We start from the raw sequence: 23,645 nt of genomic DNA on the forward strand, positions 1-23,645 counted from the left end.
GAGTTAGCAACGTAGAAACATAGAAAACAGCTGCAGGAGTAGGCCATTCGTGCCAGCACCGCCATTCAATATGCGCATGGCTGATCACCCAAAATCAGTACCCCGTTCCTGATTTTTCCACATATCCCTTGATTCCCTAAGAGCTAAATCTAACTCTCTCTTGAATTCATCCAGTGAATTGGCCTCCACTGCCTTCTGTGGCAGAGAATTCCACAGATTCACAACTCTCTGGGTGAAGAGGTTTTTCCTCATCTCAGTCCTAAATGGCCAACCTCTTATTCTTAAACTGTGTGACCCCTGGTTCTGGACTCCCCCGACATCGGGAACATTTTTCCTGCATCTAGCCCTGTCCAATCCTTTAAGAATTTTAAATGTTTCTATAACGTACCCTCTCATCCTCCTGAATCCCGGCGAATAGAAGCCCAGTTGACCCATTCTTTCATCATATGTCAGTCCCGCCATCCCGGGAATTAACCATGGTGAACCTACGCTGTACTCCCTCAATAACTCCTCTTCTTATTGCGTATGGCGTGCACAGCCTAAAGTTATAGGACAACGTTCTATTTGATATTATTTGATTGTGCACGCCGGGTTGATGGATTCGTCGAAACAGGGCGGACCACGTGAAGGTTGCAATCTCCTCAATAGCAAGAATGTCGTATAGCAATAGCAAGACGTTCACCGTGGTGTTCACCGTAGATATATCCTGGGGTAAAAAGCTGAGCTCGAGGGCATAGCTTTGGTACAAGGTTAATTCCCGGGATGGCGGGACTGTCATATGCTGAGAGAATGGAGCAGCTGGGCTTGTACACTCTGGAGTTTAGAAGGATGAGAGGATATCTCATTGAAACATATAAGATTATTAAGGGTTTGGACACGCTAGAGGCAGGAAACATGTTCCCGATGTTGGGGGTGTCCAGAACCAGGGGCCACAGTTTAAGAATAAGAGGTAAGCCATTTAGAACGGAGACGAGGAAACACTTTTTCTCACAGAGAGTGGTGAGTCTGTGGAATTCTCTGCCTCAGAGGGCGGTGGAGGCGGGTTCTCTGGATGCTTTCAAGAGAGAGTTTGATAGGGCTCTTAAAGATAGCGGAATCAGGGGATATGGGGAGAAGGCCAGAACGGGGTACTGATTGGGGATGATCAGCCATGATCACATTGAATGGTGGTGCTGGCTCGAAGGGCCGAATGGCCTACTCCTGCACCTATTGTCTGTTGTCTATTTTCTATTGTTTAAGGCAAGAAGGGGCAAAGTGTAAAGGGGATGCGTGGGGCAAGTTATTTCACACAGGGTGGTGTGTGCCTGACCTGCGCTGCCGGGGGTGGTGGTGGAGGCAGATATACACGTGCGTATGGTATAGATGTTGCAAACCTTCCGTGAAAAACTCGTGGATACAGTACACGCAAGAGGAGAATAGGAGTGACCTTGAGTCATACATAGGGTAGACAGTCAGAACGTATTTTCCCCAGGGTGGAAATGTCCACTGCTAGAGGGCGCAGCTTTAAGGTAAGAGGGGCAGAGTTTAAGGAGATGTGGGGTGAAAGGTCTTTTACTCAGAGGGTGGTGGGGGCCTGGAACGCACAGATAGAGATAGTGGTGGAAGCAGAAACGATAGTGGCGTTTTAGATAAGCAGGTAGACAATAGGCAATAGGTGCAGGAGTAGGCCATTCGGCCCTTCGAGCCAGCACCGTCCACGTGCAGGCGGGTAAACATGGGTTTTCCCCGGGATCTTCCTCCGACAATCCCAAGCCCTACAGGTTTGTAGGTTAATTGGCTTGTCCAATTGCAAAATTGCACCCCAGCGTGCGTGGACTAGTGTTAATGTGCGGAGATCGCTGGTCGGCACTGACTCGGAGGGCCTGTTACCCCGCTGTGTCTCTGAGCTATGGCACGATGGCGCAGCGGTAGAGTTGCTGCCTCACAGCGCCAGACACCCGCTATCGATCCCAACTACGGGCGCTGTCTGTACGTAGTTTGTACGTTCTCCCCGTGACCGCGTGGGTTTATCTCCGGGTGCTCAGGTTTCCTTCCCACGCTCCAAAGACGTACAGGTTTGTGGGTTAATTGGCTTGGTGTTCTTGTATAAATGTGAAATTGTCCCTAGTGTGTAGGATAGTGCTAGTGTACGGGTGATCGCTGGTCAACGCAGACTCGTTGGTCCGAAGTGCCTGTTCCCGCGCTGTATCTCTAAACTAAACTAAACTCATTTTAGTTTAGAGATACAGCACGGAAACAGGCCCTTTAGGCCCACCGTGTCCGCGCCGACCAGCGATCCCCGCACATTAACACTATCCTACACCCACTAGGGACAATTTACATTTACCAAGCCAGTTAACCTACAAACCTGCACGTCTTTGGAGTGTGGAAGGAAACCAAAGATCTCGGAGAAAACCCACGTAGGTCACGGGGAGAATGTACAAACTCCGTACAGACAGCGCCCGTGGTCAGGATCGAACCCGGGTCTCCGGCGCTGCATTCACTGTAAGGCAGCAACTCTACCGCTGCGCCACCGTGTGCGTAGGATAGTGTTAGGGTGCGGGGATCGCTGGTCCACATGGACTCAGCGGGCCGAAGGGCCTGTTTCCACGCTGCATCTCTAAACTAAAATAAAGTTGGTCCTGGCACCGTGTCTAGCACTGACATTGTGGGCTGAAGGGCCTGTTCCTGTGCTGTGCTGCGTTCTATGTTGAATGGATTCTCTGCTTTTCTGCTCACCTCTCTCTCTTTCTCTCTCTCGTCAGCACGTGGCTGTCAGCTCGGGTACAAGCCAGGCAGACTTGGAAAAGCTGTGTAAGATCCTGGAGTCTATTCCAGCCATCAACTACATCTGCCTAGACGTTGCTAACGGTTACTCCGAGTACTTTGTGGAATCTGTCAAAACTGTTCGGTCCAAGTTCCCAAAACACACCATCATGGTAAGTCTTGTACGCTCCTGCGAACGCTCCTTTCTATTAAGCCGTGAGTGATCGGAGCAGAATCAGGCCATTTGGCCCATCAAGGTACTAAGATCTCGGGTGCGTTTCGAACTTGCTGATTTTGGGACGTGGCAACCTCCAGATATACTCTCCAGTATGGAGATCAGTGGCACGGCGCCAGAGACCCGGGTTCCATCCTGACCACGGGTGCTGTCTGTACGGAGTTTGCACGTTCTCCCCGTGACCTGCGTGGGTTTTTCTCCAGCTGCTCCAGTTTCCTCCCATGCTCCACATACGTGCAGACCTGCAGGTGAATTGGCTTCAGTAAAGATTGTAAATTGTCCCTCGTGTCAAGAGTTCTTTAGTCAGAGGGCGGTGAATCTGTGGAATTCTTTGCCACAGACGGCTGTGGAGGCCAAGTCAGTGAATATTTTTAAGGCAGAGATAGATAGATTCTTGATGAGTACGGGTGTCAGGGGTGATGGGGAGAAAGCAGGAGAATGGGGTTGAGAGGGAGAGATCGATCAGCCATGACTGAATGGCGGAGTAGACTTGATGGGCCGAATGGCCTAATTCTGCCTCTCATACTTATGAACGGTGTGTAGGATAGTGCTAGTGCACGGGGTGATCGCTGGTCGGCACGGACCCGGTGGGCCGAAAGGCCTGTTTCTGCGCTGTATCTAAAATCTAAAGTCTAAAGTCACAAAAATAGCCTCTTCCCACAAGCCGAGTTTCCAATTCTGGGAATTTGTCAACTGGAAAGTTGGTGGAGATGTCGGGAAGTTTCAATGACTTGCCACTCTTCAATCTTGGCACAAGTCGTGCGAGACGTATGTGAGGCCGCACTGTGCTCAGTTTTGGTCACCCTCCCTCTCCTTATGAAAGACGTTGTTAAGGTGGAAAGTGTGTAGATGATGAGGGCGTTGCCTGCACTCGAGGGCCTAAGTTTCGAGACACAGTGTGGAAACATGTCCTTCGGCCCACCCAGTCCATACTGACCCACGATCACCTGCTCATGCTTGTTTAAGTAAGTAAGCAAGTTAGTTTATTGGCCAAGTATTCACATACAAGGAATTTGCCTTGATGCTCCGCCCACAAGTAACAACATGACATACAGTGACAGTTACGAATGACTCAGAAAACACTAAACATTAATAATAATAAAACATTAATGATAAAACACCATTGATCAAGCATGTGAACCAACAAAATACCAGATCAAAGGGAGGCTACAGATTTTTGGTTGTTGAGTAGAGCAACTACTCGTGGATAAAAACTGGCTGTGTCTAGCTGTGGCAGCTTTGACAGTCCGAGTCGCCTTCCAGAGGGAAGTGATTCAAAGAGTTTGTGGCCAGGGTGAGAGGGGTCAGAGATGATCTTGCCCGCTCGCTTCCTGGCCCTTGCAGTGTACAGTTCATCAATGGAGGGAAGGTTGCAGCCAATAACCTTCTCTTGTAGTTTAGTTTAGTTTAGTTTAGAGATACAGTGCGGAAACAGGCCCTTTGGCCCATCAGGTCCGTCCCGACCAGCGATCACCCCGTACACTAGCACTATCCTCCACAGTAGGGACAATTTGCCATCTTTACCGAAGCCAATTAATCTACAAACCCGCACGTCTTTGGAATGTGGTGGGAAACTGGAGCACCCGCAGAAAACCCACTCGATTCGAGTCGAAACACTTCTTCAGTCTGAAGAAGGGTCTCGACCCAAAACGTCACCCATTCTTTCTCTCCAGAGATGCTGCCTGTCCCGCTGAGTTACTTCAGCTCTTTGTGTCCATCTTCAGTTTAAACCAGCATCTGCAGTTCCTTCGTACACATTCCCTGGAGGGGTCAACTCTGGGCAAGGATTGGCATTGTCGCACCTGAGGTAAGGTTGTGGGATCAGGTCAACCTCAGGTCAGTCTTGAGGGGCAAAAGGAAAACAGGCTGGACAGTCCACAGCCATTCCTAGTTTAGTATAGTTTGTTGTCATGTGTACCGAGGTACAGTGAAAAGCTTTTGTTGCGTGCTAACCAGTCAGCAGAAAGACAATACATGATTACAATCGAGCCATTCACAGTGTACAGATACAGGATAAAGGGAATAACGTTTAGTTCAAGGTAAATCCAGTAAAATCCAATCGAGGACAGTCCGATAGTAGTTCAGGACCGCTCTCTAGTTGTGGTAGGATGATTCAGTTGCCTGATAACAGCTGGGAGAAACTGTCCCTGAATCTGGAGGTCTGCGTTTTCACACTTCTGTACCTTTTTCCCGATGGACGGAGGGGAGAAGAGGGAGTGGCCAGGGAGCGACTGGTCCTCGATGATGCTGCTGGCGAGGTGAGGTGTAAATGGAGTTAATGGAAGAGAGGTTAGTTTATGTGATGGTCTGGGCTAGGGGAGATTCTGAGAGTGTCGCTGAGTTACTGTCTTTGCTTTTGCTCGTTCGCTCCTGTGTGTCAGACGATGTGGCTCACTGTTGGCTTCTGTCGGCGTCCAACATGTTGACAGAATTGTCGCCCGACGCGCCACAGAGTGCATCATGTCGTGGCTTCCAGGGATCGCCACATGGAGGCTTCGGTCATGATCCCCATGTTGCAGTTGTAGAAGACGTTGGCGAGGCCGCATTTAGAGTATTGTGTTCAGTCCTGGGCACCATGTTATAGGAAAGATATTGTCAAGCTATAAAGGGCGCAGAGAAGATTTACCAGGATGTTGCCAGGATTCGAGGGGCTGAGCTATAGGGAGAGAGAGAGCTTTCAAGAGAGAAGCTCTTAAAAATAGCGGAGTCAGGGGATATGGGGCGAAGGCAGGAACGGGGTACTGATTGGGGATGATCAGCCATGATCACATTGAATGGCGGTGCTGGCTCGAAGGGCCGAATGGCCTACTCCTGCACCTATTGTCTATTGTCTATTGAGAAGTTGAGCAGGCGAAGACTATATTCCTTTTCGCACCAGGAGGATAAGGAGTGATCTTTTAGAGGTGGACAAAACTATTAGAGGAATAGTTCTTCTCTTCTTCAGCCTGAAGTTGTGGGGCAACTTGTTCTATTTGATCTTATTTGATTGTGCACGTCAGGCTGATTGCATTTGTTGAAACAGGGCGGACCACGTGAAGGTTGCAATCTCCCATCCCAGGAATAGATCGGGATAACATACAGAATCTTTTATGAAGGAATTGTAGATGCTGGAAAATCGAAGGTAGACAAAAATGCTGGAGAAACTCAGCGGGTGAGGCAGCATCTATGGAGCGAAGGAAATAGGAAACGTTGCCAGGATTCAAATACAGCATCTTTTGCCCAGAGGAGGGAATTTGAGAACCAGAGGACGTAGGTTTAAGGTGAGGTCGGAAAGATATAATAGGAACCTGAGGAGTAACCAGCGATCACCCCGTACACTATCCGACACACACTAGGGACAATTTACAATTTACCGAAGCCAATTAACCTGCAAACCTGCACGTCTTTGGGGTGCGAGAGGAAACCAGAGCATTCGAGGGAAAACCCGCGCAGGTGACGGGGAGAACGTACAAACTCCGTACAGGCAGCACTGTAAGGCAGCAACTCTACCGCTGCGCCACCGTGCTGCTCCAATCTGTTGCAGAAACTTCTGCTTTCTTCGACGTTCATTTTTTTCCTTTCTCCCTCTCTCTCTCTCTCTCTCAATCCCTCTCTCTCTCCCTCGAACCCAAGGCTGGCAACGTGGTAACGGGGGAAATGGTGGAAGAGCTGATTCTCGCAGGAGCTGACGTGATTAAAGTGGGCATCGGGCCAGGTAAACGATACATGTTTCCAATCGAGCCGTCCACAGTGTACAGATACAGGATAACGGGAATAACAGGAATAACGTTTAGTGCAAGATAAAGCCAGCAACGTCCAATCAGTCCGAGGGTCTCCAATGATGTAGATAGTAGTTCAGGACTGCTCTCTAGTTGCTGGTAGGATGGTTCAGTTGCCTGATAACAGCTGGGAAGAAACTGTCCCTGAATCTGGAGGTGCTGTAGGAGGGGAAATGTGAGAGTGTGGAGCGAATTGTAACGTGTGATTGTGGATCTATGTCTGTGGTTAGCAGGCAAGTAGTCGCCTGGTTTGGGAACCATCTTCGACGCAGTGCTGTCTGAATGCCTTAGTTTAGTTCAGAGATACAGCGCGGAAACAGGCCCTTCGGCCCATCGAGCCCGTGCCGACCAGCGATCCCCGCACATTAACATTATCACACACACACGCACACACGCACACACACACGTACATACACGCACACGCACACGCACACACACGCACGCACACACGCACGCACACACACACACACACGCACACGCACACGCACACACACACACGTACACACACACACGTACACACACACACACACACACACACACACACACACACGCACACACACACACACACGTACACACACACACGCACGCACACACACGCACGCACACACACACACACACACGTACACACACTCACACACACACACACACACGTACACACACACACACACGTACACGTACACACACACACGTACACACACACGTACACACACACACACACACACACGTACACACACGTACACACACGTACACACACACACACGTACACACACACACACACACACACACGTACACACACACACACACACACACACACACGCACACGCACGCACACACACGTACACACACACATACGTACACACACACACACACACACACACACACACACACACACACACACACACACACACACACACACACACACACACACAACAATTTACAAGTACACCAAGCCGAATAACCTACAAATCAGCATGTCTGTGGAATTCTCAGAGGGCGGTGGAGGCCGGTTCTCTGGATGCTTTCAAGAGACAGCTAGATAGGGCTCTTAAAAATAGCGGAGTCAGGGGATATGGGGAGAAGGCAGGAACGGGGTACTGATTGGGGATGATCAGCCATGATCACATTGAATGGCGGTGCTGGCTCGAAGGGCCAAATGGCCTACTCCTGCACCTATTGTCTATTGTCTTTGGAGTGTGGGAGGAAACCGAAGATCTCGGAGAAAACCCACGGGGAGAACATACAAACCGCGCGCAGGCAGCACCCATGGTCGGGAACGAACCCGGGTCTCTGGCGCTGTGGGGCAGCAACTCTACCGCTGCGCCCTGAGACTGTGGTAAGGTGCTACCCTAACGCACGCCTCTCTTTCTTTCTGCCAATTGTGTTTTATTTCCAGGCTCTGTGTGCACGACTCGAATCAAAACGGGGGTGGGCTACCCCCAGCTGAGTGCGGTTATTGAGTGCGCCGACTCTGCCCACGGTCTCAAAGGCCACATCATCTCCGTGAGTGACTCACACACACACACACACACACTCGCATTCGCATCCGCTTACACACAGGCATCTCGGCAACTTGCTAAATGAACAGGAACCTCTTTCTTTCCAATGCACCGATTCCAATTGTGATAAGATTCTAAGATGTTAAAGTTCTAAAGGGCCTGTCGCACTTGGGCGTCATTTGCACATCACGCAGGTGGCACTCGAAGATTTTGTGAATCACAATATCCTGGGGCGATCGCGCATCACTGCCTATGCCGCCACGCCTCACCACGCGCCCAGCGCACGTAATGCACGCGTCATGAGGTGTGCGTCGTGACGCGTAACTGATGTCACGTCAATGGCGCGCTAATGACGGTCAAGAGGGACAGGCCCTTTCGATTCTAAAATATTATAAGATGTATTCACAAGTGAGTTAGATTTAGCTCTTGGGCTGATGGAATCTAGGGATAAGGGGAGAAAGCAAGAACGGGATTTTGGATGATCAGCCACGATCATGTTGAATGGCTCAAAGGGCCGAATGGCCGACTCCTGCATCTATTTTCTGTGCTTCTATGTCTATATCAACCAAACCTCTTTCTTTCCAATGCACCGCTTTCCAACCGGTGTCGTGTTAGGCCAAGTAACCACGACACACCAATCTGAAGAAGCGTCTCGACCCAAAATGTTACCCATTCCTTCTCTCCCGCTGAGTTACTCCAGCATTTTGTCTCTATCCTCAGTTTAAACCAGCATCTGCAGTTCCTTTCTACACACAAGTTAAATGTTCATTTACTTCATGTAGTTTAGTTTGGAGATACAGCGCGGAAACAGCCCCTTCGACCCACTGACCAGCGATCCCCGCACACTGACACCATCCTTCACACATGAGGGACTATTTTAAAAACATTTACACCAAGCCAATTAACCTACAAACCTGCACGTCTTTGGAGTGTGGGAGGAAACCGAAGATCTCGGAGAAAACCCACGCAGGTCACGGGGAGAACGTACAAACTCCGTACAGACAGCACCCGTGGTCAGGATCGAACCCGGGTCTCCGGCGCTGAGAGCGCTGTAAGGCAGCAACTCTACCGCTGCGCCACTGTAGTTGCCGCAGTAATCTGCTTATTGTAACTGTTCATTATATCGCAGATGCCATTTTCCACAGTTTACAGTGGTTTGTTTTATTTTAGACGTACACCACAGGCCCTTCGGCCCACTGAGTCTGCACTGACCACATAGAGTGGATGTGGAGAGGATGTTTCCACTAGTGGGAGAGCCTAGGACCAGAGGCCACAGCCTCAGAATTAAAGGACATACCTATAAAAAGAAGATGAGGAGGAATTTCTTTAGTCAGAGGGTGGTGAATCTGTGGATTTTTTTTGCCACAGACAGCTGTGGAGGTCAAGTCAGTGGGTATTTTTGAGGCAGACATTGACAGATTCTTCATTAGTACGGGTGTCAGGGGTTATGGAGAGAAGACGGGAGAATGGGGTTGAGATGGAAAGATAGATCAGCCATGATTGAATGGTGGAGTAGACTTAATGGGCCGAATGGCCTGATTCTGCTCCTAGAACTTACCAACATGACAGATATGTGGATACGTGAGTTAAATTTAGCTCTTAGGGCTAACGGAATCAAGGGATACGGGGAGAAACCAGGAACGGGGTACTGATTGTGGATGATCAGCCATGATCACATTGAATGGCTGGCTCGAAGGGCCGAATGGCCTACTCCTGCACCTGTTTTCTACATTTCTATGTATCTATGATAGGAAAGGTATCGAGGGATCTGCGCAAACATGGACAAATGGGGACTCAGGAGGGCCATCTTGGCTAGCATGGACGGGTTGGGCAGAATGGCCTGTTTCCATGCATCGCAAGCTCCCCAAGTAGAATACTGCATCAGGGGGGCATTAACACTGTTGCCACAAAATGGAGGCCACGCAGTTCAGTTTTAGTTTAGTTCATTGTCACGTGTACCGAGGTACAGTGAAAAGCTTCTGTTGCGTGCTAACCAGTCAACGGAAAGACAATACACGATTACAATCGAGCCATTTACAGTGTACAGATAAAGTACGAAGTGTTGCTGCAGGAGTAGAGATTTAAGAGTGTGTAGTGATTGTAGTGTGTGACTGTAGATCGGCTTCTGTAGCGAGCACGATCCGATCAAGAATCAAGGATAGTCCGAGGGTCACCAATGAGGTAGATAGTAGTTCAGCACCGCTCTCTGGTTGTGGTAGGATGGTTCAGTTGCCTGATAACAGCTGGGAAGAAACTGTCCCTGAATCTGGAGATATGCGTTTTCACACTTCTGTACCTTTTGCCTGTTGGGAGAGGGGAGAAGAGGGAGTGGCCAGGGGTGAGACTGGTCCTTGATGATGCTGCTGGCCTTGCCGTGGCAGTGTGAAGTGTAGATGGAGTCGATGGAAGGGAGACAAAGGTGGACAAAAATGCTGGAGAAACTCAGCGGGTGAGGTAGCATCTATGGAGCCTCACCCACTGCGTTTCTCCAATATTTTAGTCTACCTTCAGTGGAAGGGAGGGTGGTTTGTGAGACGGTCTGGGCTGCGTCCACAACTCTCTACAATTTCTGGTGGTCTCGGATGGAGCTGTTCCCGACATGACACAGTTTGCGGGAATTGATATTTTGTGGAACGATTACCAAAGCGTTTCACTTTCCGCTGGTGTGGATTGGAATCAAATGCTTGCTAATTGCTAACTGTTTTTTCTTTTTTCATAAGGATGGAGGCTGCAGCTGTCCTGGTGATGTTGCCAAAGCATTTGGTAAATGATTGAATCCAATCTCTCATGAATATATTGCAACTATATGTTATAATTCACCTTGTCAGTGGCGTTGCAAATATGAACACGGTTTGTGTGGGAAGGAACTGCAGATGCTGGTTTACACCGAAAATAGACGCAAAATGCTGGAGTAACTCAGCGGGACAGGCAGCATCTCTGGCGAGAAGGAATGGGTGACGTTTCGGGTCGAGTCCCTTCTTCAGACTGAGAGTCGGGATAGGGAGGCTGGAGTTTTGGAAGGGTAAGGTGTGAGAACGACAGATCAAGGCAGACGGAAATGTAGAATGGATCATTGTTGGCTGAGGGGAAGGTGACAACGAGGCGTATAATCTGTAAAATTAATCAGGTGGACAGTGGAACTAGTCGGTGGGATGGAGAGAGAGGGAAAGCAAGGGTTACTTGACGTTAGAGAAGTCAATGTTCATACCGCTGGGCTGCAAGCTGCCCAAGCTAAATAATGAGATGCTGTTCCTCCAATTTGCGCTGGGCCTCACTCTGACAATGGAGGAGGCCCAGGACAGAAAGGCCAGTGTTGGAATGGGAGGGGCAGAGAGTTTGTGTAGACTAGGTGTCTGTAGAAGGGTCTTGACCCGAAATGTCACCTATTCCTTTTCTCCAGCGATGCTGCCTGACCCGCTGAGTTGCTCCAGCACTTTGTGTCTGCCTCAGGCTAGGACTTTATTTCTTGAAGCGCAGGAGGATGAGGGCTGATCTTAATAGAGGTGCATAAAATCATGAGAGGAATAGATCGGGTAGACGCACAGAGTCTCTTGCCCAAAGTAGAGGAATGGTGAATATAGTGTGAGCTCAGGGAAGCTGGCTTTTACAGACTAACTTCGTATTCTGACATTCTTGTTATAGACAATAGACAATAAGTGCAGGAGGAGGCCATTCGGCCCTTCGAGCCAGCACCGCCATTCAATGTGATCATGGCTGATCATCCCCAATCAGTACCCCGTTCCTGCGTTCTCCCCATATCCCCTGACTCAGCTATCTTTAAGAGCCCTATCTAGCTCTCCCTTGAAAGCATCCAGAGAACCTGCCTCCACCGCCCTCTGTTGTTTGCTCATCCTCGAGTACTGCTGCGGAAATAAATATTGCACTCGGCGACAGACCAGCGATGCATAGGGTTTGCAGCCAACTGTGGAATGGTGCAATGGTGCAGAGTCATGCAACCTGTGACAGCACGGTGGCGCAGCGGTAGAGTTGCTGCCTCACAGCGCTAGAGACCCGGGTTCTATCCCGACTACGGGTGCTGTCTGTACAGAGATTTATGTTCTCCTCATGACCGCGTGGATTTCCTCCGGGGGCTCCGGTTTCCTCCCACACTCCAAGGACGTGCAGGTTTGTCAGTGAATTGGCTTCGGTAACAAAGAACTTGTTTTTATTTTTTCTTTAGTTTTAGAGACACAGTGTGGAAACAGGCCCTTCGGCCCACCGAGTCCGCACCGACCAGCGATCCCCGTACACTAACACCATCCTACACACTAGGGACAATTTACTATTATACCAAGCCAATTAACCTACAAACCCGCACGTCTTTGGAGTGCAGGAGGAAACCGGAGCACCCGGAGAAAACCCACACAGGTCATGAGGAAAACGTACAAACTCTGTACAGACATAGAAAAATAGGTGCAGGAGTAGGCCATTCGGCCCTTCGAGCCAGCACCGCCATTCAATATGATCATGGCTGATCATTTCCCCATATCCCTTGATTCCGTTAGCCCTAAGAACTAAATCTAACTCTCTCTTGAAAACATCCAGTGAATTGGCCTCCACTGCCTTCTGTGGCAGAGAATTCCACAGATTCACAACTCTCTGGGTGAAAAAGACAGCTCCCGTAGTCAGGATCGAACTCTGGCCTCTGGCGCTGTGAGGCAGCAACTCTACCGCTGCGCCACCGTGCCGCCAACTGGTGTGAGCGGGTGATCCATGGTCGGCGTGGACTCGGTGGGCTGATGATATTGTATCTCTAAACTAAATTACTATTTAAGGGCCTGTTCCACTTGGGCGTCATTTCAAGAGAGAGCTAGATAGGGCTATTAAAGATAGCGGAGTCAGGGGATATGGGGAGAAGGCAGGAACGGGGTACTGATTGTGGATGATCAGCCACGATCACATTGAATGGCGGTGCTGACTCCTCGAAGGGCCGAATGGCCTACTCCTGCACCGATTGTCTATTTGCATGTCACGCGGGTGGCGCGCGAAGATTTTGTGAATCCCAAACGCCACCACGTCTCACCACGCGCCATGCACGCATCACATGCGCGTCACGATGTGTGCGTGACGCTAAATGATGTCGCGTAAATGACGCGCAAATAATGCCCAAGGCCCTTAAGATAGAGTTTCTGGTGTTTTCAGCTGCTTTCCCTTCCTCCACCACAGGAGGGCAGTCTTGATCAAGTGTTAGTGATCCCTGTCACATCTTGACTACCTCAGTGCAGAAGTTCAAGAGTCAAGAGAGTTTATTGTCATGTGTCCCAGATAGGACAATGAAATTCTTGCATTGCTTCAGCACAACACAATATAGTAGGCATCAATACAGAACAGATCAGTGTGTCCATATACCAATGAATATATATATATACACACATAAATAACAGATAACAGATAGTTATAGTTGAGGGTGGAGTAGCTCATTGCCGATGATGCCATCTATTAGAGGTTGAGTAAAAGAGCCAGGAAGGAGCCTGATGGTGGGTGCATGGGACGAGCTGCCAGAGGAACAAGTTCGGACAGGCTTGGAGGGAAATGGACCAAATGCGGGTCCATTTCCCTCCATAAAGCGGGTGGGACTAGTGTAGATGGGACATGTTGGTCGGTGTGGGCAAGATGGGCTGAAGGGCCTGTTTCCACGCTGTATCACTCTTTGACGAGAAATAAGGAACTGCAGATGCTGCTTTACAAAAAAACATACAAGGGCGTCACGGTGACGCAGCGGTAGAGTTGCTGCCTTACAGTGCCAGAGACCCGGGTTCGATCCCGACTACGGGTGCTGTCTGTATGGAGTTTGCATGTTCTCCCTGTGACTGCGTTTCTCCAGCTTTTTGTCAACCTTCGATTTTTCCAGCATCTGCAGTACTCTCTTAAGAATAATGGGCAAGTCATTTAGGACTGAGATGAGGAAAAACATTTTCACCCAGAGAGTTGTGAATCTGTGGAATTCTCTGCCACAGAAGGCAGTGGAGGCCGGTTCTCTGGATGTTTTCAAGAGAGAGTTAGATTTAGCTCTTGGGGCTAACGGAATCAAGGGATATGGGGAGAAGACAGGAACGGGGTACTGATTTTGGACGATCATCCTGGCCACACAATCATCTCTCCGTCGCCATCGGGAAGAAGGCACAGGAGCTTGAAAACTGGAACATCCAGGTTCAGGAACAGCTTTTCCCCACAGCCATCAGGCTATTAAACTCACCATCAAACAAACTCTGAACTATAACAGGAGTCTGAAGAAGGGTTTCGGCCCGAAACGTCGCCTATTTCCTTCGCTCCATAGATGCTGCTGCACCCACTGAGTTTCCCCAGCAATTTTGTGTACCTTCGATATTCCAGCATCTGCAGTTCCCTTTTGAACACTCTGAACTATAACAGCCTAATGCACTTTATCTGTTTATTTAGTGTGTATATATATGGTCTATGGTATATAGACACACTGAACTTTTATCTCCTGTTCTGTATTATGTTTACATATTCTGTTGTGCTGCAGCAATAGACAATAGACAATAGGTGCAGGAGTAGGCCATTCGGCCCTTCGAGCCAGCACCGCCATTCAATGGCTGATCATCCCCAATCAGTACCCCGTTCCTGCCTTCTCCCCATATCCCCTGACTCCGCTATTTTTAAGAGCACCATCTAGCTCTCTCTTTAAAGCATCCAGAGAACCAGCCTCCACCGCCCTCTGAGGAAGAGAATTCCACAGACTCACAACTATCTGTGAGAAAAAGTGTTTCCTCGTTTCCGTTCTAAATGGCTTACTCCTTATTCTTAAACTGTGGCCCCTGGTTCTGGACTCCCCCAACATCGGGAACATGTTTCCTACGTCTAGCGTGTCCAAACCCTTAACAATCTTATATGTTTCAATGAGATACCCTCTCATCCTTCTAAACTCCAGAGTGTACAAGCCCAACTGCTCCATTCTCTCAGCATATGACAGTCCCGCCATCCCGGGAATTAACTTTGTAATCCTACGCTGCACTCCCTCAATAGCAAGAATGTCCTTCCTCAAATTAGGGAACCAAAACTGCACACAATACTCCAGGTGTGGTCTCACTAGGGCTCTGTACAACTGCAGAAGGACCTCTTTGCTCCTATACTCGACTCCTCTTGTTATAAAGGCCAACATGCCATTCGCTTTCTTCACTGCCTTCTGTACCTGCATGTTTACTTTCATAGACTGATGAACAAGGACCCCCAGATCCCGTTGTACTTCGCCTTTTCCCAACTTGACGCCATTTAGATAGTAATCTGCCTTCCTGTTTTTGCTACCAAAGTGGATAACCTCACATTTATCTGCATTAAACTTCATCTGCCATGCATCTGCCCACTCCCCCAACCTGTCCAAGTCACCCTGCATTCTCATAGCATCCTCCTCACAGTTCACACTGCCACCCAGCTTTGTGTCATCTGCAAATTTGCTAATGAGCAAGCAAGAATGTCATTGTCTTATTTGGGACACATGACAATAAAACTCTCTCTTGACTCTCTTGATTATGTTGAATGGTGGTGCTGGATCGAAGGGCCGAATGGCCTGCTCCTGCTCCTGCACCTATTGCCTGTGTTTTCTATGACGGTACCGAGTGTGTACGTTTTTCCTCGTGACCTGAGGGGGTTTTCTCCAGGTGCTCCGGTTTCCTCCCGCTGTTACTAAGCGCCTTTCCTTCGTTGTCTCCAGGAGCGGGAGCGGACTTTGTGATGCTGGGCGGGATGTTTGCAGGCCATGACCAGTGTGCCGGGGAAGTCATCGAGAAGGACGGCAGGAAGGTGAAACTCTTCTATGGAATGAGCTCGGACACGGCCATGAAGAAGCACGCGGGCGGCGTGGCGGAGTACAGGTAATCCCTTCAACGTTAGTCATCGTCACTGGAGAAATTAGTAGAGTTATCATCAGTATCAATAGACCATTCGGAGTAGGAGTAGACCATTCGGCCCTTCGACCCAGCACCGCCATTCAATGTGAGCATGGCTGATCATCCCCAATCAGTACCCCGTTCCTGCCTTCTCCCCATATCCCCTGACTCCGCTATCTTTAAGAGCCCTATCTAACTCCATCTTGAAAGTATCCAGAGAATTGGTCTCCACCACCCTCTGAGGAAGAGAATTCCACAGATTCTCAACTCTCTGGGTGAAAAAGTGTTTCCTCATCTCTGTTCTAAATGGCTTACCCCTTATTCTTAAACTGTGGCCCCTGGTTCTGGACTCCCCCAACATCAGGAACATGTTTCCTGCGTCTTCAAGAAAGCCCATCAACGCCTCTACTTCCCGAGAAGTTTACGGAGACTCGGTGTGTCAGAGGACTCTCTTGAACCTCTACAGGTGTACAGTAGGGGGCATATTGACTGGTTGCATCACGGCCTGGTTCGGCAACTCGAACGCCCAGGAGCAAAGAAGACTGCAATAAGTTGTAAACACTGCCCAGTCCATCACGGGTACTGACCTCCCCACCACCGAAGGGATCTACAGGAGTCACTGCCTCAAAAAGTCAGCCAGCATCATCAGAGACCCACACCTCCCTGGCCACGCTCTCATCTCACCCCTGCCATTGGGAAAAAGGTACAGGAGCCTGAAAACTGTAACGTCCAGGTTCAGGATGTTCTTCCCTACAGACATCAGGTTATTAAACACTACAACCTCCAAATAATCCCCAAACTACATGGACTATTATTATTGTTGTATTCAAGAGATTTAGCTCTTAGGCCTAATGGAATCAAGGGATATGGGGAGAAAGCATATTGAATGGCGGTGCTGGCTCGAAGGGCCGAATGGCCTACTCCTGCACCTATTGTCTATGTTTCTATGTTTGTTTTCTATGTGTATGTATGTGTGTGTATGTATATACACAGATACTGACACTTTTTTTTTCTTGTTTATTATATTCTTTACAGTGCACTGTGTTTACATATTGTGTTGTGCTGCTGCAAGTAATAATGGGACATCTGACAATAAAACACACTTCACCAGAGTGTGAAAGGCCGGAGTAACTCAACAGGGCGGGAATCTTGAGTTCCTCCAGCATTTTGTATTGAGTCACAGAGCCATAGGGTGAAACAGCGTGGAAACAGGCCCTTCAGCCCAACTTGCCCACACCGGCCAACATGCCCTATCTACACTAGCCCCATGCTGCCTGCGTTTGGCCCATCTCCTTCCATTCCAGGGAATGCAGCGTAGGTTCACAAGGTTGATTCCCGGGATGGCGGGACTGTCATATGCTGAGAGAATGGAGCGGCTGGGCTTGTACACTCTGGAGTTTAGAAGGATGCAAGGGTATCTCATTGAAACATATAAGATTATTAAGAGTTTGGACACACTAGAGGCAGGAAACATGTTCCTGATATTGGGGGAGTCCAGAACCAGGGCCCCCAGTTTAAGAATAACTAGAACTAGAACTAGAGGACATAGTTGCAGAATAAGGGGGGGCTCTTTTAAAACTGAGATGAGGAAGAACTTCTTCACCCAGAGGGTGGTTAATTTATGGAATTCACTGCCCCAGGGAGCAGTGGAAGCAGAAACTTTAAATATATTTAAGACTAAAATAGATGGTTTTTTAGCTGCCAAGGGGATAAGGGGCTACGGGGAGAGGGCAGGGATATGGACCTAGGTATGGTTAGTATAGTAAGACCCGAGTGATCTCCTGGACAAGTGTCGATCGCCTGGATTGGGGTCGGAGAGGAATTTCCCGGATTTTTTTCCCGAATTGGACCTGGGTTTTTATCCGGTTTTTTGCCTCCCCCAGGAGATCACGAGGTTCTTGGGGTGGAGAGGGGTGATAGCGGTATAAAGGGGAGGGTAGTGTCTTGTGTTCTGTGTCTTGTGTCTACTGTTTGTGGGTAAGTGTGTCTGTTTAGTGTTCAGCCATGAGCGAATGGCGGTGCAGGCTCGACGGACCTGGTGGTCTACTCTCGCACCTACTTTCTATGTTTCTATGTTTCTAATAAGGGGTAGGTCATATAGAACGGAGATGAGGAAAAACTTTTTCACACATGTGGAATTCTCTGCCTCAGAGGGCGGTGGAGGCTGGTTCTCTGGATGTTTTCAAAAGAGAGCTAGACAGGGCTCTTGAAGACAGCGGAGTCAGGGGATATGGGGAGTAGGCAGGAACGGGGTACTGATTGTGGATGATCAGCCATGATCACATTGAATGGGCTCGAAGGGCCGAATGGACTACTCCTGCACCTATTGTCTATTGAGATGGGTGATCTTACAGAGGTGTGTAAAATCATGAGGGTGAATGAACCCAAGTCCTGGGTCTTGTACCCAGGATGGGGAAATTAAAAACATGTACCATCTAAATGTTTCTCAAACGTTGCTATAGTCCCTGCTTCAACTACCTCCTCTGGCAGCTCGTTCCATACACCCACTACTCTTTGGTCCTCTGGTTCTCGATTCCCCTACTCTGGGCAAAAGACTACCCGATCTATTCCTCTCATGAATTTGTACACCTCCATAAGACCGCCTCTCATCCTCCTGTGGTTCTTGATCAGTACGGGTGTCAGGGGTCATGGGGAGAAGGCAGGAGAATGGGTTTGAGAGGGGAAGATAGATCAGCCATAATCGAATGGGCCGAATGGCCTAATTCTCCTCCTATGTCTTATGATCATTTCAGGGATCGGTAGCCACCCAATAATGCTGGTACTGTCAGCAACATATTCGGCACAATGCCTTGGTTAACCTATGATGAGTGTTTGTCGGCACTGGGCCTGCACTGGCTGGAGTTTAGAAGGTTGAGGGCGGACCTCATTGAAGCTCACCGAATAGTGAAAGGCTTGGATAGAGTGGATGTGGAGAGGATGTTTCCACTAGTGGGAGAGTCTAGGACTAGAGGTCACAGCCTCAAAATTAAAGGACGTTCCTTTAGGAAGGAGATGAGGAGAAATATATTTGGTCAAAAGGTGGTGAATCTGTGGAATTAATTGCCACAGAAGGCTGTGGAGGCCAAGTCAGTGGATATTTTTATAGAAACATAGAAATTAGGTGCAGGAGTAGGCCATTCGGCCCTTCGAGCCTGCACCGCCATTCAATATGATCATGGCTGATCATCCAACTCAGTATCCCGTACCTGCCTTCTCTCCATACCCTCTGATCCCCTTAGCCACAAGGGCCACATCTAACTCCCTCTTAAATATAGCCAATGAACTGGCCTCGACTACCCTCTGTGCCAGGGAGTTCCAGAGATTCACCACTCTCTGTGTGAAAAAAGTTCTTCTCATCTCGGTTTTAAAGGATTTCCCCCTTATCCTTAAGCTGTGACCCCTTGTCCTGGACTTCCCCAACATCGGGAGCAATCTTCCTGCATCTAGCCTGTCCAACCCCTTAAGAATTTTGTAAGTTTCTATAAGATCCCCTCTCAATCTCCTAAATTCTAGAGAGTATAAACCAAGTCTATCCAGTCTTTCTTCATAAGACAGTCCTGACATCCCAGGAATCAGTCTGGTGAACCTTCTCTGCACTCCCTCTATGGCAATAATGTCCTTCCTCAGATTTGGAGACCAAAACTGTACACAATACTCCAGGTGTGGTCTCACCAAGACCCTGTACAACTGCAGTAGAACCTCCCTGCTCCTATACTCAAATCCTTTTGCTACGAAAGCTAACATACCATTCGCTTTCTTCACTGCCTGCTGCACCTGCATGCCCACTTTCAATGACTGGTGTACCATGACACCCAGGTCTCGCTGTATCTCCCCTTTTCCTAGTCAGCCACCATTTAGATAATAGTCTGCTTTCCTGTTTTTGCCACCAAAATGGATAACCTCACATTTATCCACATTATACTGCATCTGCCAAACATTTGCCCACTCACCCAGCCTATCCAAGTCACCTTGCAGTCTCCTAGCATCCTCCTCACAGCTAACATTGCCCCCCAGCTTAGTGTCATCCGCAAACTTGGAGATATTGCCTTCAATTCCCTCATCCAGATCATTAATATATATTGTAAATAGCTGGGGTCCCAGCACTGAGCCTTGCGGTACCCCACTAGTCACTGCCTGCCATTGTGAAAAGGACCCGTTTACTCCTACTCTTTGCTTCCTGTTTGCCAGCCAGTTCTCTATCCACATCAATACTGTTGTATACCGCCAATTATGGCAGAGGTAGATAGATTCTTGATTAGTACGGGTGTCGGAGGTTATGGGGAGATGGCAGGAGAATGGGGTTAGGAGGGAGAGAAAGATCAGCCATGATTGAATGGCGCAGTAGACTTGATGGGCAGAATGACCTAATTCTACTCCTATCACATGACCTTATGACCTAATCCGTGGGAAACTGGGACTATTAGTAGGCCACTGGTTGATTTGGTTTAGAGATAGAACGCAGATACAGGCCCTTCGACCCACCGAGTCCGCACCGACCAGAGATCCCCGTACACTAATAATAATAATAATAAATTTTATTTATGGGCGCCTTTCAAGAGTCTCAAGGACACCTTACAAAAATTTAGCAAGTAGAGGAAAAACATGTAAGCGGAATGAAATAAATAGTAGAGACATGACTAGTACACCAATTAAAGACAGAATTCAATTCAAAACACAATATGAGGCAATTCAAGCACAGATGAAAAGGGAGGGGGACGTGGGGCTAAGGATAGGCAGAGGTGAAGAGATGGGTCTTGAGGCGGGACTGGAAGATGGTGAGGGACACGGAATTGCGGATCAGTTGGGGGAGGGAGTTCCAGAGCCTGGGAGCTGCCCTGGAGAAGGCTCTGTCCCCAAAACTGCGGAGGATAGTACACTAGCACTACCCTAATACACGAGGGACAATTTACATATCCGTGTGCCTATCTAAAAGCCTCTTGATAGCCACTTTAGTCAGAGGCTGGTGAATCTGTGGAACTTATTGCCACAGACGGCTGTGGAGGCCAAATCAGTGGATATTTTTAAGGCAATTGATTAGAACGGGTGTCAAGGGTTATGGGGAGAAGGCAGGAAAATGGGATTAGGAGGCAGAAACATTGAAAATTGGTGCAGTAGGCCATTCGGCCCTTCGAGCCAGCACCGCCATTCAATATGATCATGTCTGATCATCTAAAATCAGTACCCCGTTCCTGCTTTCTCCTCATATCCCTTGATTCCTTTAGCCCTCAGAGCTAAATCTAACTCTCTCTTGAAAACATCCAATGAATTGGCCTACGCTGCCTTCTGTGGCAGAGAATTCCACAAGTTCACAACTCTCTGGGTGAAAAAGCATTTCCTCATCTCAGTCCTAAATGGCCTACCCCTCCCCCCAACATCGGGAACATGTTTCCTGCCTCTAGCATGTCCAAACCCTTAACAATCTTATATGTTTCAATAAGAACCACTCTCATCCTTCTTCTAAACTCCAGTGAGTCCAGGCCCAGCGATGGGAGTCGCTGATCATAGGTTAATGAGTTGGTGTAACCCAGCGGATTGCCTCTTTCGTTTGAACCCAGGGCTTCGGAAGGCAGGACGGTGGAGGTTCCATACAAAGGGGACGTGGAGAAGACTATCCTGGACATTCTGGGCGGTTTACGGTCCACGTGTACGTACGTGGGAGCCGCCAAGCTGAAGGAGCTGAGTCGAAGGACAACCTTCATCCGGGTGACCCGTCAGTACAACCAAACGTTCCCTTAGCCTGCCTCGTCACGGACAAACTAACCGGGAGTTTAATTTCTCTGCGGCTCCCCTCATTCAACATGATGTACTTGAATATAATTCGTAACCTTGCACGCTGTGTTAATATTTCCCAGATTTTAAAAAAATTGCCTGCAGGACGTATAGAGCTGGTCTTCTACGGCTTAGAGCGGCAGCGTGGCGCAGCGGTAGAGTTGCTGCCTCGCTGCGCCAGAGACCCGGGTTCGATCCCCACTACGGGTGCTGCCTGTACGGAGTTTGTACGTTATCCCCGTGACCTGTGTGGGTTTTCTCCGGGTGCTCCGGTTTCCTCCCACACTCCGAAGACGTGCAGGTTTGTAGGTTAATTGGCTTGGTATAAATGTAAATTGTCCCCAGTGTGTGTAGGATGGTGTTAGTGTGCGGGGATCGCTGGGTGGGCTGAAGGACCTGTTTCCGCGCTGTATCTCTGAACTAAAATAAACTAAACTGCAGCTGTCTTCCACTGTGCCGTCTAAAATATTCTGGCAGTTCTTTACTGTGCTATTTTTGGCTTGTAAGCTACATTGAACCCCCCCAATATTAGGTTGCCCTCTTTTTTACCTCCCCCCTCTACCCGACTATTTCATCCCACCACCCCGCCCCGTCCCCCCTTTACCCCCTTCCACCTTTCCCATTCCACTTCTCCCCTTCCCTCCGGATTCACATTTCATTCTTCTTTTTATCCCTATCCTTCACCCTTTTGTCCTCTTTTCATCTCTAGTCCTTATCCACCCGTCTGCCAGTGAACCCCCTCTCAGCTATATCCACATATCACTTAAGAAAGGTGACGTCTCGGGTCGAGACCCTTCTTCAGAGCTTCAGGGTCTGGAGAAGGATCCCGAGCGTGAAACGTCGCCGATGCCTTTTCTCCAGAGACGCTGCCTGACCCGCTGAGTTACTCCAGCACTTTGTGTCTATCTTCGGTGCAAAGCGGCATCTGCGGTTCCTTCCTGCACATCCGCCCATCACTTGTCCCGCTCCCTCCTCTGTATTCCAGCTTTCTCCACACCCCACCCCCAACAAGATTAGTCTGAAGGAAGGTCCCGATATGAAACGTCGCTTAACCATGTCTACCAGAGATGCTGTCTGACTCGCTTAGTTAGTCCAGCATGGCATTTTCTTTAATAAAGTCACAATGATGCAAAAAGGACACAGAGTGCTGGAGTAACTCGGCAGGTCAGGCAGCATCTCTGGAGACCATGGATAGATGATGTTTCGGGTCGGCACCTAACTTCAACCATGTGTTTTATTTTTATCCACTGAAGATTATATTTTGATGTGAAAATCAGCAATTGCTTCAACCAAAAATGAATGTACAGCAATTATTTTATTACCAAATGGACTGCTTAGGAATATACAATTATGAATGCGAGAAATCTAATTTATTTCAAGCAGAATTTTAAATATATAAATTCTTATGTGTTTGTAATGTTTGAGGATGTGAAATAAAAATGATTTACTTCAAATTTACGGCTCAATTTTGATTCGACGTAGTTCTGAGCTGAGAGATTATGGTATAGGTATTGGAATAGATAGGCTGAAGATGTTGCCAGGACTCGAGGGTCAGGGAGAGGTTGAGCGGGCTGGGACTATTCCTCAGAGCACAGGAGGATGAGAGGTGATCTTATAGAGGTGTACAAAATCATGAGGGGAATAGATCGGGTAGACACACAGAGTCTCTTGCCCAGAGTAGGGGAATTGAGAGCTAGAGGACATAGGTTTAAGGTGAGGAGGGGGGGGGGGGGGGGGGGGGGGGGGGGGGGGGGGGGGGGGAACGGGAACAGACAGTTTCTATAGGTATGTAATA

The 23,645-nt window shown here is 48.8% G+C and overlaps 1 protein-coding gene across 1 annotated transcript in view; it reads left to right on the forward strand.

The window, feature by feature from the left end:
- The window catches only part of gmpr (guanosine monophosphate reductase), a 38,007-nt gene extending 14,703 nt beyond the window's left edge, over nt 1–23,304 (forward strand). Inside the window, exons 4-9 of the mRNA XM_033014278.1 lie at nt 2,745–2,918; nt 6,593–6,674; nt 8,132–8,238; nt 10,955–10,997; nt 15,907–16,066; nt 21,637–23,304. Of these exons, the coding sequence (XP_032870169.1) occupies nt 2,745–2,918; nt 6,593–6,674; nt 8,132–8,238; nt 10,955–10,997; nt 15,907–16,066; nt 21,637–21,817 (747 nt within the window). The 3' untranslated portion in view covers nt 21,818–23,304. The remainder of the gene's footprint in view (nt 1–2,744; nt 2,919–6,592; nt 6,675–8,131; nt 8,239–10,954; nt 10,998–15,906; nt 16,067–21,636) is intronic.
- Nucleotides 23,305–23,645: the final 341 nt, after the last annotated feature.

This window comes from Amblyraja radiata, chromosome 2 (assembly GCF_010909765.2).
Source record: "Amblyraja radiata isolate CabotCenter1 chromosome 2, sAmbRad1.1.pri, whole genome shotgun sequence".
Classification (NCBI taxonomy): Eukaryota; Metazoa; Chordata; class Chondrichthyes; order Rajiformes; family Rajidae; genus Amblyraja; species Amblyraja radiata.